General features: G+C 39.4%; 1 protein-coding gene across 2 annotated transcripts in view; it reads right to left on the bottom strand.

Moving 5' to 3' along the window:
• mmp28 (matrix metallopeptidase 28) overlaps window positions 1-14,953 on the bottom strand; it is a 19,683-nt gene extending 4,730 nt beyond the window's left edge. The window contains exons 1-5 of one of the 2 annotated variants that reach the window (XM_020641766.3): window positions 14,575-14,953; window positions 12,975-13,051; window positions 11,600-11,790; window positions 2,632-2,850; window positions 1,639-1,884 (exon numbers count right to left, since the gene is read on the bottom strand). In XM_020641766.3, the coding sequence (XP_020497422.2) occupies window positions 1,639-1,884; window positions 2,632-2,850; window positions 11,600-11,790; window positions 12,975-13,051; window positions 14,575-14,700 (859 nt within the window). In that variant the 5' untranslated portion in view covers window positions 14,701-14,953. Of the gene's footprint in view, window positions 1-1,638; window positions 1,885-2,631; window positions 2,854-11,599; window positions 11,791-12,974; window positions 13,052-14,574 lie in introns of both variants that reach the window. The other variant, XM_020641765.3, reaches the window with a different exon arrangement.
• Window positions 14,954-15,043: the final 90 nt, after the last annotated feature.

Here is a 15,043-nt window from a genome sequence, read left to right as displayed (position 1 = left end):
TATCCCAACTAGAAGCCAAAAATCAGTTAGATCAATTATTTGTCTTTTCATTTAATGGCAGTATAATTGGTCCTATGATGAATCAAAAAAGCATCAAGTCGTGTGGTTAAGTCAAACTTAGCTGAACATTTGCCCTTAGTGGTGGTCAGTTTAATTTTTCTCAAATCCTCTGTGGAAAAGGAGGCCCCTGAGGAGAACAGGCTGGCATACCATTTTAGGAAGCTGAGGTCAGAAGATCTCCAGAGGCCGAACAGATGGGACTCCTCAGATGTTAAACAGTGAAGGAGTAATATGCCTTCAAGCTTCTGCTGAGCTGAATCTCAAGTTCAGAGTTGAACTATCCAAATGATTGTGAGACTGACCTGTAGCCATGCAAACATTCCTACAGAAAGTTTCACTGCAGCTGTTTTTAAGAGCTTATTTCAGAGTCAAAGCAGGGGAGGAAACTTCAAACACAGTGAGCATCCAAGTATCACTGCATCAAGTAGGTGCAGAAGCCGAGTAAGGAAGGACACATTGTGAAGTTATGCAAACTGCTGCAGTGATTCAGTTTCTTAGCAGCAAGTGAAAAAACACACAAGCAAAGAGCGAACTCTGCACGTGTGCAAACCTGTCTCACACATGCCGAGAGGGACAACACACTCTCAGTAAAGAGAAACTGTTATATCTGTCATTTACAAAAGATGTATGTTATGCTCTCACTCTGCAATCTACCACAACAAAACAGCCAGTTAAACACTGTGTGGAGCTCTGAGAGGCTGAACAATAATAAGTGTGTGTGTGTGTGTGTGTGTGTGTGTGTGTGTGTGTGTGTGTGTGTGTGTGGGGGGAGCAGAGTTATTTTGACGTTCACGACACCTCGGCTGCCCTCAGTCTAATCCTTCTTCTCCCAGCAGCTGACAGGCCACAGACCTGCACCTGATAGAACTGACGACTCTTTTCCACAACAATTCTGATTGTGTTGCAAACTTAACTGAGTTTAGATAAACAGGCAAAAAAGAATCTGCATCAACTCTTTAAAGAAAACGGTCATGATGTTTTTCTGTAAAATGCTGTTTTTGTATACTTGTGAGAGCTCTCAACATGCTTCGCTGTTCTACTCCTTCTCCTTCTGTGTTTACAGCTGGTGGCCTCCGGAGCTGCCTCTCCAGCCTTTTCACAGCTCAGTGCCACAACTCTTGATTTAATAGGCAGCAGAGCAAAAAAATCCCTCCACTTCTGTGTTTCCTCAAAGACATTACGAGTCAGTAATTCATGTAATGGGCTCTAAGGGTTTAAATAACAGGTCATTCTGAAAAGTGGACTAATTCACAATCTTTAGCTGAGCCACCCTGAGGCCAGACAGTGGGACATTTGTCATCTGTGCACTAAATGGCTTTTTTTCCCCCCTCAAACATTCATGCTTTAAACTGGAGGAGAAAGTGGTAAAAAAATATCTGTGTGTATCCCAGGAAGGTGCTAGGTTTAACACTTCTTCTGAGTTGGGACCACACACTCGGAAACCTGTTCCCCCTTAACGGATGATGAGCTTAATTTTCCGCCTTTAAAATGTTCAAATCCAGGTAAGACATAAAAACCCAACAAATCTGTTCTACAGGGTTAAAAAAAAGGTCTCAATAAAAAGCAGCATCATCTCACCGTAGAGCTGCTGCACGGCGATGATGTCGTCCCAGCTCAGCACCAGGCTGCGGCCCAGCTTCCTGTAGTAAGGCGACATCAGAGCGTGACGCACAGGTGAGTGCTCCAGTCCCAGAGTGTGTCCGATCTCGTGGGCGGTCACTATGAACAGGTTGTGTCCCTTATGTCCGTTTAGTGACCATCTCTCGGCCATGTCAAAGTGGGCTTCTCCCCGGCGAGGCAGGAAGGCGTGAGCCAGCGTTCCTCCTGAAAGTCAAAGAGCAGGGAAAACAGACGCTGAACATTTGCAGTCATATTAGGGGATAGAAGGGGTTCTTACACATTTACTTTGTGCAGAAACAACGATGTAAAGTACTTTGTCTAAGCTTAAAACCCTTCTCAGTAGAAAAACAGGAGCCAAGATCCTTCTTAGTGAAAATACAGAAGCTTAATGTACTTAGAGTATCAAAAGTTTATTTGCTGCATACAAAGCAGTGGGGGAAACTTGGGGTTAAGTGTCTTGTACAAGGACACGTCGGACATGTGGCTGCAGGAGTTGGGAATCGAACCGACTCTACCAACTGAGCCACAGCCACCAAGTAAGAGGCCATCAGTGTGTAAATGTAGTAAGACTCTCTGACTGAGAGAGAGTAAGCTTTAATAAAACACTGCTATGACAAAAACATAATGTCCTTTATCCAGTACAACTGTGGACATCATTGGTTTGTGAATTTTCTCCAGGTGAACACATCCTCCATCCACTAACCTGATGAGTTAACATTATTATTGGCTTAAAAATCATGTACGCTCTTGTTAAGTGTGTGACCTAACCATTAGGTTAATCCAGTTCATTCAAAGAAATCCATTTACTGTGTAGAAATAAACGGCAGCAGTCTTTAAGCTGTACTTGTTCAGGAAGTTAGAATCAAGAGCAGAAAATGAAACAATCATCTTGTACAGGAAACAGAGGGACAGATCAGTGATGGCTTGAGTAATTGTTTACTGGTCCCTGACCTGGTCCATCAAAGGCGTTGCTGGCCCCATCGTTGTGGTCTCCCTCATAAAAAGCCAGCCGGATGTCTGCTGGACCTTCAGGGGCCTCCTGGAACACCAGACCCGACACGTTGCTCCACAGCTGGAAGGCTGTGCGCACTGCCAGCCGCACAGAGGAAGCAGACAGGTGGCCGGGCCAGTTAACTATCTGGTAGGTCAGATGACGTTTGTACCACTTCTCTGCTGGAGAACACACAAGTACACAGAAAGATGTTGTTAGACATGCAAGGCAAAAGGTCAAAATATGAATTAAAAAAAACCTTACAGCTATCAACCTGCAGATAAAATCACCACATCAAAGACAAAGATTGTTTCATCTTTTCTTTTTGCAAACACCATCAGGAACTCCACCGACAACAGGGAAATGAAGTGAGCCCAAACATTCAACTAAAAAAAAAAAAATGTAATCAACATATATGGATTATTTTGCACAATTACAGATTATTTCAGCACTACGGTGTCAGGTGATGTCAAACATCCAAAACACTACAAGGTTGAAAATATAGATTTATTGTAGCATTGAGTGAGTGTGCAGGTTTCCTTCTTTTTTACTGCAAAAATGATCATGTTTTGGACCGTATACCAACACTTGTTTTGAGACAGAGTCCAAATTTTTAATTTTTCAACATTTAGGGAACTAAATATTAGTTCTATATTTCATTAATCCCAAACAAAATAAAGACTGATGGGATGAGCTTCTGCTAAAAAAGTGGTATTAAATGACAATAAATATAACATATAGTAAACAAAACATCAATCCTGAGAGGTTTAAGGTAACTGATTGCTTACCAATATTATGAAGCTATATACAGAGAAATCCATGATTTCTTTTACAATGTAATTTCCTTGGGAACAGTTCCTTATATTTTCCTCCCCTCATGTATATTAATGAAATTGGCAAATATTATAATCAACTATGTCACTATCATGCAGTCCAGTACACCAGCCCAACCTGCCACGACTTCAATAATATCAAGTAAATTATCACCTTTATTACCATGACAACAAAACTATTTTTTTTATTTTTGTATTTAACCTTTATTTAATCAGGTTGGTGCCATTGAGATTAAAAACCTATTTTCCAAGGGAGACCTGGCCAAGACAGGCAGCAGCAAAAACACAACGTTACAGACGGAAATACAAAGAGAGACACAGCACAATTTACAAAACACAACATTTTGGATTAAAATAGAAACCATCTATGAGTCATATCTGGGACTCAGTTGTTCAAGCAGCCGAGCTAAAACATCGACATCCTATAGAATCTGCTTCCATGTCTTTCATTTTAGATTTCAAAACATTTAAGGACACCAGCTCCATGAGCTTTAAGTCATTCTGCAACAGATTCCAGGCTGAGGGTGCAGAATACCCAAAAGCCCTTCTCCCAATTTCTGTCCGAGCGTTTGGGACAGAGAGCATGAAGAGGTCCTGAGAGCGCAAAGAATACTGTCCGGTACTTCTCTGCATGATAAAAACACATAGCTATAGAGCAAGCAGACCAATAATTGCCTTATATATAAACAACAATATACAACAAAACTAAAAATGTAAAAGCTTTGTAAAAGAAGAATTTATGCTAGAATTTTATTGGATCGCATTAGAATGCACCGGAAATCATGATGTTACGGCTGATGGTGACAGTTTACAAAAAGGAAAGCTTTATTCCCAAAACATGTTTCTCCAAACAGATACCAAGCTTGTTTTAATCCAACCTATTTATCTCTCTGTGTGCACGATCTTTTTGCCTTTTCAGGTATTTTTATGAGGTTTCAGAAACCAAACAGTTTACATAGACTGGGCCACTTCACATGTTATGTATTCACATGTTGTGTGTCCGTATAATCAATTGCCTGTTATCCCATGTTCAGCTGTTTTGTTTGTGGTTTTCAAGTAGAGCCTCTCCACCTCTTACTGGGAGCCAAAAATGACAAAATGAATGACTTAAACATAGCTAGCTTAGCGCTGGATAAACTAACAGGCACCCTGAGTGTGCACATGTTCCACTAAACAGTTTACTTCAACACGTTTGTGGACTCTCAGCTTAGATGTAATTACATGTGTCGCAAACGTCAAAATCTCACATTTGTGTGGGGATGGAGGGAATGTGGGTTTAAAAATCTGCTGTTCTTTAATATACAAAATGCACTGATTACACAATGTGCACAGTGACATAAAGCAAACAACACAGTAAACACACACACACACACACACACACACACACACACACACACACACACACACACACACACACACACACACACACACACACACACACACACACACACACACACACACACACACACACACACAATCTTCTAGCAGCCAGCACACACTCCCAACAAGCAGACAGGAAACAGTGATTAGATAATATGAAGGTTTGGGGAGAGGCAGCTGGACTCTCCGGACGCTCTGACTGTTCACAGTACAGAGCTGGTGAACAGATATAACAAGACATGGAAAAAATGAGTACATTTGGTTCTAATTATCTTCATTTCATTCCAGAAAAATCTAACGCCTCTTAACTTACAGCTAATATCGCAGAAACCAAGCAAAGCAACTTTACTTTAACTGAATGGAGTGAAACACAAGTAGATCATTACTCATGCAGGTTCTGTCGTAAGTAATGTCATCTCTTCTCTTCATATGAAAAAGTATTCAAATACCCACACAAACCTCTGTATGTATTACTCAATCTTATAAGTGTGTCTACTTATTTGAAAAATCACGAAAGACACTTGCCTATAACTGAAGTGGTTCAGCCTCTGGTTAGTTCAAACCTCAACGTTCGGATGTTCCTAACATTCACTGCTGAACGTTGCATCGCCTCCATGAGCACAAGAGAAACACATTTTTGAGATCATTTAAAATAAAGCAAAGGTGCATCTTTTTCCTATATTATAACAACAACTTTCAGAAATTGGATGCTGTTAAACAGAAAACATGCTTATTTCCAAATCACTGTAGCTGATCTGTTCTTTAATAATGTTCCTCATTGAATAATACTTCTAATGAAACTACATTTTGAATTTAAAAAGGGGAACACATTTGACATCACGTAGACAAATTTAGTCCGTTAACTCCAGTGTATTACATGTTTTGTGTATCAAAGAATTTTGGTTTTGATTTTAACACAGTGAAACTACCACCTGTAAAGGTGCAGTGGGAATAACTAACAAAATGAGAGTGCTGCCCTTTAAATGTGTTTTTACTTGTATAGAGCAGTGATACTCAACCCGAGGCTCTCGAACCACATGTTGCTCTTTTGGGACTAGTTGTGGCTCCTTTAGGTCCTACTTGGAAAAAGAAAATCCAAAATAATGCTTTAAAAAAGGGAAACATCGTCAGCATAAATTATTCTTTGCAAGTCATGTGACTGTGTTTCCCAAACATATTTTAGGAAAGAAGGAGGTTTTTTGATTGTGGCTCTTGCGAAAATATTTTTTGGTCAATGTGGCTCTTAAGTCTAACAAGGCTGAGTAGCACTGGTTTAGAGGGTCTGCGGGGGGAGACACAGAAAGAGAACTGCAATCAAATCCAATGGAGTAGATTAGGCAATGTTCTTTAAATGAGCTGTAACAAGGAATTTAGTATACATGTACACATACTTTTTTGAATTTAAGCCTCCCTAGAGTCGCAAGATAACTCAAGCACACTCACAGATGTCAAAATATTTAAAGATCAGGTCGATGAATGTTTGCCCAAGATGGAGGCAAAATATGAGTGGGAGGTCTCCATGTACGCCTCACTTCTTACTCACTTCTGCTCAAAAACACAGAGGACTCTGAGGCAGTGTGTGTTTGAGAATGTGGACCTGAGAGTTTATTTAATGCCTTTTGTGCTCAGTTAAATAATGCAGCTGGGAGTAAAGTTAAAGATGAGAGCGATAAACAAAAAAGTATGTGCTACATGAGAGCTCAGCCGTACCCTGGAGAGAAGAAAATATACGGATATTAGGAGTCATTAAGACACAAGAATGGCAATCACATAAGTGGGTGTTCTTGTTTGTGTAAACACACAAGCATGTTTTCCTTTAGCAGCAACCAAATGCTCAATAGAGAGTTATGGAAATTTGATCCATAGCACTTGAGGAGTCAAAGAAATATTAGATATCAAGAATGGAAGCAACTGAGCCTTGAACAGTATGGGAGTAAGGCATTCAACTGATTTACAAACGGTATAAAACAAACAATAGCAATGTCACTGCCATTACAACCGACAACGTCCTTCAAAAGTGGAATTATAGATCACCAATTTTTTGGTTTTAAACAGATTCAGTATCTCCCACCCTATCTCCATTTTTCACTCCCTGATGAACAATACACATGAAGCTGGTTGCCACATGATTTGTGTAAATCTGTCCTCTGTGCACAGCTCAGGCGCCTTCTCTCCTTCCCAGACTGCCGCAGAGTAAAGAGTTCCCTGAGGAGAGCAGTGAAGCCAGGAAGTCAGATACACAAGACATTCCCCGACTTCCCTTATGGAAGCAATTAGCATGATGCCCTCTATAGCAGCAGTGTAAGGAGGGTAGATTATCACAGACATTATAAAGCGACTGAGATTATCTGATAGCAGAAGTTATTGTTTCTGAGGTGCAGAGTGTTGGTTTTTTGTTACTGATGTCTACTTGGAGGCTCAATGCTTGTGTTAGCATGTTGACAGGACACAATGCTAAGCTTTAAGTCTATGTGTTTAAGAATGCTGATGTGTGCTCATTAAAAACTAACCAAAAACGACGTCTGAGGCTGATGTCAAAATCCTTCATTTTGTTAATATTTAGTCATAAAAAAAACGATTGCAAAATTAAAATGCTGACCCGATGATGGCACTAGATGTGAAGGCAAAGTCAGTGAAAGTAATTCAAATAAATTCAAGTCCCAAAGTGCTCATTTGAAAAGTTGCAAAGCGATGCAATGTTTTGGGGCTTTTGTTCTGTGTAACACATCAGCCTTTTTGTTTACATTCTCAGGATGATGAAAGAAAAAAAGCTCAGATAAAAAAGCTCATTTTTATGAAGTAGTTTGACACATTACAATAGATTAGTTCAAGCTAACATAATGTTTCTTGGAAGAAAACTTACTAAAAAAAGTAAATAGCTATGTTATTTTATCTTATTTTAATGTTACATTTGGTCAATGCAGCAGCTAATGTCTAAAGTTAGCTAATGGGTTATCAAAAATGCTGTTTCACTCTGAAATAGAGGGAGAGATTTTGTATTCAGTTGCACATTTATTGAAAGGTGTTCAATCTTAATAGTCAGGCTCCTTACATTTATTAGACCTGGTATGATCATGGTGAGTTATCAAAAAATTCTCCTGCATGTTCATTTCTGTAAATAATTAAATCAACTAGTCAAGCAGCTCTCTCGGTCATAGAGAAAATGGCAGTTCTGTGCATTAGCGTTTATGAAAATGGACCTTAAGTGGTTAACAGTTTCCTGGGTAGAACAATGATCCATCCATTCGTGCACACCTCAGACACACACACACACACACACACACACACACACAGGAATGTAAGCTCTGTAAATATCAGTGGGAGCCACCAGAGTCCACCACAAGTCAAGGTCTGTTTTCAGTTTTCAGGAAGCTCAAAGTCAGCCATGTTCACACCAAACAAATCTCATCCCACTAAAGCTGAGAGTGAACTAACAGGCGGACTCGTCTTCATGTTGCTGTCACCTGCAGGCACGGCTAACAGACAGAGGTAGCTGTAAACGACAAACAGCTCATGAGTTAAGTGTTAAGTTGAACTCATGGATAGCTTGGCTATCAGGTGTAATGACTTCACCTAACTACATAAAAAAATCAAATGACGTATCATGTTGAATTCAAATGTCAGAGGATTCACTTTAACTACTGACGTTTGTGCTGAGATCATCATTCTTGTCTGCTCACCATGGCAAAGATTACTTTTCAGGAAGGAATAAATAAATGTTCACCATTCAAGTGTAGCGTGTAAGCACCAGAATGTGTGCTAATTAACACTAAACACAAAGAAGCTCTATGGCTGATGGGAGTTTTGTTAGTTTTAAAAGTAATTGGTCATAAAAAACAGAATTTGACAAAGTGCATTTAAAAATGTAAAAATAGGAGCACTTTCTGCTGCATACAAAAATAAGTTTGAGGAGCTCTGATGATCTAATGCTGAACAAGTCCAAGTGTGATCTAACATCAAAATGACCAAGGGCACTGATGGCCTAGCAGTTAGGTCCCGCCCCTTTAATTGAGGCGACAGTCCTCCAAGTGGGTGGCTCGGGTTCAAGTCCGACCTGTGGCTCCTTTCCCGCACGCCATTCCCCCCTATGTCTCTCCTCTGATTTCCTACTCTATCCACTGTCCTATCAAATAAAGATAAAATGACCTTTCTTTGAGAATTGATGTTTCTTAATTGTTCAAAAAAAGTGTGTAGCATTGAGCTGAAAATAACTTATTTGGCCTAATTCTATAAAGAGATTAGAGTTTCAGGGCTGACCAAATGAAATCCAAAAGGAGGACATGAATGTGAGTACAAATTTTCATTGAATCTAAGGTGGAACTTTTAACTCACAACCACAAATTTTAATGAAGTGACCAAAAGTCAACGATTGCTTTAGTCTGAATTCACACGTTTTCTGCTATTGTTTGTTATTGTTGCTGTATGCAGTTAATACATTTCTTCTACATATCTGTGTATATATTCTTTTCTGCATCTTAAATATGTTTGCTGTTGTTTTTTAATTTGGTGATATTTTAACATTTTTTAGGCGGAGGCTTCAAATAAGCTCTTCGACTTTTCTGCCTCTTCCTGCACTAAATATTGTCTATTTTGTTATTTTGGTTTTTTTTCCTACTGCGCAGATAAATACACCTCCCTCAAATTCTATTGTGGTAACACTTGACAGTAAGGTACAGGAATGAGAAACTAAGTACAACTTCACCATTCATTAAAATCTCAATATGGTACAAAAATGGGGAACGGATGAGGAAGCTGTTGTGTCCGTGACAACTTTTAAATAAATAAAGACGGAGCTTCCACTTAGTAAGTAATGGGTAGATAGTGAGTAAATCCTCTTCACATTTTATAGAGTAGCTAATGATTACTTATTAGAGAATGAAGTGGGGCATAGTGTGTGTGTATATATATATATATATATATATATATATATATATATATATATATATATATATATATATATATATATATATATATATATATATATATAATATATATATAATATAGTAGTTAGTACTTCCCCAGTAACTATGCAAAATGTGTGCACCTTATTGTAAAGTGTTACAATAAGTGTTACCACTATCTCCTTATACGTGCTGTTATTCAAAGTTCACCAAATGGAAACAGGTTGTACCAGCATTTTACAGATGTTGGTCTGTAAAACTCTTACATGTTGTATTCTTTAGCTCACCAGCAGACAAATAACTACTTCTTCTGTATGACAAAGCAGACTAATGTATAAATAAAAGACTGGTGTTACACTACCCACTCTCAATTAATACTATTGTATCAGTAGATATATGAAACCAGATGTGAAAGCGGTTTGGCTTGAGGGTGTAAAAGTATCCGCCATTAAAGCTGCTCTTTGTGTAATAATACAGATACCTGTCGTATGAGTCATGTCTGGGACTAGAATAATGACAGTGAGTCGTTTTCATCGTCATAATCGTAACTAGAATCCATCCAAACAGTTCATCAGTCAACAAGATATCCACTCATTTAGCTGATAGATATCAGGCCATTGAGATAGCCAGCCGTCCAGGCAAACAGCGTAATCCAGTCAGTCAGTTGTGGATGTGTTTACCAGAGGGAAGATGTCAGGTACTGACTTGAAGAGGCAGCAGCAAACATCAGCCACCGCTGCATTCCCTGAACATTAGCCAACCTCGTCAGTGACACGGAGGAATGCAGGGGCTTCACACAACGCGAGGCTTGAGGCACCGAGCTGCTGCTGCTGCTGCTTACGCTCATCCATAAGAGACACAAATGACCCAAAAGAGACAGCGACAACAAGAGATGACAACATACATTTACATAGCAACATAAAAGAGTTCATGTGGTAACAGATCCAGATCCATGAAAAAACAGAAAACATGTTTATGGGCCACTGATTTGACAAAAATGAATTCATCTAATGAGAAATCTTAAGATATCCTGTTAAAATGTAGCAACCCCAGTTCACTACGACACATTGGAAATAAAATAAACCCATCAAAGTTAAAGAACACAAAGCTGCTTTCATGATTGTAAAAGTGGAGAAACACACCTCATGGTAATTCTCAAGGATTTTCTGTAAGTAACCCTAATCTAGAAGTGAAGGACCCTGAGCACAATGACCTCATGCAGTCTGAAAGAAAGTGAAAATTTGGGTGAAGAATGGGATTATGACAGTGTTGGTTCAAACTGCAGTATTTGTAGGGACACATTTCAGTCACAGTTAGCCCAGTAACTGTAAACTCTGGTGGGAGCTGCATGAGACTCTGGAGCTCTGACATCTCCAGATAAATTATCAAGCAGAAAAAGCTATCAGGCTGTTTAAGGGCTGTCTTTGTCATAATTGATTCTCAAATCATTTATGTTTAAGCATGCTGCCAGAGAAACCTGAAGTTCATGTTTTCACCCAGTAAGGATGAAGTATAATAGGCATGGATTTGTGTAATTTCAGATAAAAGCAGGAATCATCCAGACTGTGCATGTTTTACTGCTTTAGTTTAGTTTACTAAGCGAGACCCTCCCAGTTCTTTGTTTGGTCCCTCTGCCATGTAAAGCGTCCTTGGGTCCTTTGAAAGGCGCCATATAAATGTAATCTGTTATTCACTGTAACCTCCACACACACACACACACACACACACACACACACACACACACACACAATTGCTAACATAAATGGGTGTATCCACTTTGAAACTTCAATATAATCATTGTTTTAATAGAACACCTTTCACAGCAGAGCGCCTCCTGCGTTGCCTCCCAGCAGCACCCTGTCCAGTGAAGATGGTGTTCACTCTCCGAGCCCAGATCTGTTGGCTGCCCTCATCTGACACCCCACAGCGGGGCTCTGCCATCTGCCTGAGGGTGGCGCTGTCAAGCTTACCCGAGACAGGAAGCCGGGACAACCACTGGAAGTCGCTGCAGAGAGAGGAAATGTTCACAATATGATCTCTCCCTGAACCGGTAGTTAGCTTTTACAAGCGGCCAACAATATCAGAACAATAGGAATATGAAACTAACTGATAGTCTGAGAAGTGGAGTGACACAAATATTCCGTGTTGTTCTCCTCATAAGGATGCTGAATAAATAATATGATGTAATTTATTGGACGCACTCTCGTGCCATTCAGCTATATAAGCTCTGTGAGTGGTTATGTTTCTCAAAACATGGACAAAGACAGTGAAAAGATGGCTCGTTCAGTCAAATAGCTACCATTCTAATATGTAAAGGTTCAAACTATTTGCATACTGTATATGACTTGTTCTGTTGTTAGTCATTTAACATATATAGTTGACTCTATGGATACAAAGTTTAGCTAAATGATACGTTTTCATCGGCACTGTTCTTCACTTAGTGTGTGTTACAGTACAGTCAGTATCAGGGCCATAGGGCGAGGTCTTTCAAATTCCTTGATGGTTCAGGCAGGGTTCAGCAGAGGTGAGGGTGTGTTTTATTACTCTGCATTGACGACTCTCAGGGTGCTCGTCCCGCAAGGAGCCCTTACCTGTGATGAAAACTCTGAACTGACTCAAACCAAATCATTTTCATTTAGTTTTTAAAGTCACGTCATATTTGTGAGCATATTTATACTACAATATCTGAAAAGACTTTCTTTATGTACATCGAAAGACAACTTTAACCACGTATGGCAACCTTTCAGCACAGATCTACTAGAGCAGATGTAAGATAATAGTGTCAAAATGATGCCATGTTAAAACACACACACACTCACACATTTATTTTGTTGTTGTTTTTCTGTTTGTATATCATTATGTATTGTCCTTATATGAGTATATGTATAATACCTCAGTTATTTTGTTTTTATCTATCTTTGTTTTTATGGAGGATTCATGGTATTTCATAATCTTTCTTCGATGTATTTATTTTGTGTGTGTCTCTTTCTGGGGGTGGGTAGGGGTGGTTGACTGAGGGGTGTTCTAACTGAACCTTGTGAACAAAATGTTTCTTTCTAAGTGTCAATAAAAACAATTTAAAAAATGTTGTGAAATAAATCATTTACCGTGAGTATAAGAATAACTTGGTGACCTGTATGAAGAAACATTATTGCTTTAATATCATCAAATAAATGTTTTGACACCCACCTGACAGCAGACTGCATCTCAGCTGCATCATGGATATGGTTTTCCTGACTGAGGTAGCCGTACTTTTCCAGAAAAACCTGCATTTTAAAATCAAATAACAGAAGACATCAAAATAATAAAACTGCTGAAAAGAGGGGTTTTTAGAAACATAGTAAGGTGAATTTGTTTCTCATATAAAAAGGAATTTGGTATTTCCCCTTATTCAAATTCCTGCTGAGCCAATAAAAAAAAGAGAATTTTTATTAGTTGTAGCTGCTGTAGGGTGTGAATCCAGATGTTTAGATATGGACCACCCATGGGAGAGAGAACCCCCTGGGGTGTCCCTGACAATTCATAGGTATTAGTTATAGTTATAGTTCTGCTGTTTATTGCCTTTAAATACAGTAAAAAAGTTTTCTTTTTTTAAAAGAACCAACCGGGAACATGACAACAGATGTTGTGTTGTGGTTTGAGATTAGCCATGTTGATGTTTTTTTTGAGGATCTCTCAGTCACAGACCTTCATATGTATGTGGTAGGTGTCATGTTCAGACAACAACAGGCACAGATTTGATTACAGACGTGGTGAAGGTGGGATGGAAATAAAAATGGAGGAGATGACAGATGAGCTTCTGCAAACAGGAATGTACAAAAAAAGTGTCCCATTGTCCCATCGGAGACCCTGGAACATGCCAGAGGCCTTTTTTTTTTCTTTTTTTTTTTAAGTGAGAGCAAGAGCTAAGTTGTGGGTACATTCATAAAAGGCTCACACTGCTCTTACAGCTTTGGAGGAAACTGTGTTGTTATGGATGACCAGCAAAGACAGCTGTCAGATGACACTAGTGCTGTCCTAACCAGGCTGAGGGAGATAAATTACAAAGAGCACTCACACAAATAGTTGTTATGCCTTTTAAAAGGGGATTGGGGATCTGCTGGAATTATACTCATCCATGCTCATAGTTAAAATATGACCACAATCATTTTATATGCAAGTTGATGGTCACATTTACTGCATTTATGTAGACAGAGAAAACACACAGCAGTGTTAGGTACTTTTAGCTTTTACTTTGTGAATTAAATGTAATCCTTTAAACATATTCTGACATGATGAAAGGGAAATCCGTCCTATAAATAGGCTTATTTAAAATAAGAAAAAAGTTTAACGCTTATGTTTTGTAGCTTAAATTATTTTATCAGGGATAATCAAAAAAAAAAAAAAAAAAAAGTCATGCACGGTGGGATATGTAGTCTTTCATAGCTGACTTGAATTGGAGGTCAGATAGACAGTAGACCTTAATCACACTCCAGTATATATGAAACAGGCTTCCATGAGGTTTAAAGGTACTCAAGACAAGTATAACACATTTGTATCAAAAGGAAAAAAGTACTTCACCGTCTCTGTTGGCTACAGTCAAGTAAATCATTCACATTTACATTAAGTAGTCAAAGTGATTAAGCTTGTCAATAACCATGTTACATTAAAACGCGTCCTCTCTGAATATTTAAATGCTATTTCTAAAACACCAAACAGTCTTTAATCAAATGCAAGTAGTGCCAGTCTCACCTCGCCTACCTTTCCTATCAAAGACTACCGAGGAGAGTTGCTAATCTGATAGGATTACCTCGGGGTCCAAACCCAGCGGCGATCCCCTGGTAGCCTGAGCCGTGAGCAGGGTGCCAACAGTCAGGATCAAGGCTGCTGACATACCGCGAGCAGCTCCACACCGGACCCGAGGTCTGTGACTCATCGTGGGACGACCACGCGATCAGCACACGGCTCCATGCATGGCGCATTTCTTTTCTATCAATGTCTTTAGCATGGTTATTTCCTCCCCGCTGTCAGTGAGTGAGAGCATGCTGCTGCTCGCCTACAATCACCATCCCCGCTGCGAGGAGCGACTGAGCCAGCGGGAGTATTACAGGGTGGAGAGCTCAGCACCGCCCAACTCTGTCTGCACGGCAGCTCAGGGCTAAATACCACCACACTGCACATACTAATGTGCTGTAGAAGATGTAGCTTTCAATGTCTAACTGGGTCCCATATAAACTCACACAAAACACAAGGAAAAGATCACAGTTTTTAATATCATT

The sequence above is a fragment of the Labrus bergylta genome, chromosome 11, assembly GCF_963930695.1.
Source record: "Labrus bergylta chromosome 11, fLabBer1.1, whole genome shotgun sequence".
NCBI classification, from domain to species: Eukaryota; Metazoa; Chordata; class Actinopteri; order Labriformes; family Labridae; genus Labrus; species Labrus bergylta.
Note: the sequence above shows the minus strand (reverse complement) of the source record. Positions and strands in the feature narration are given on the sequence as shown.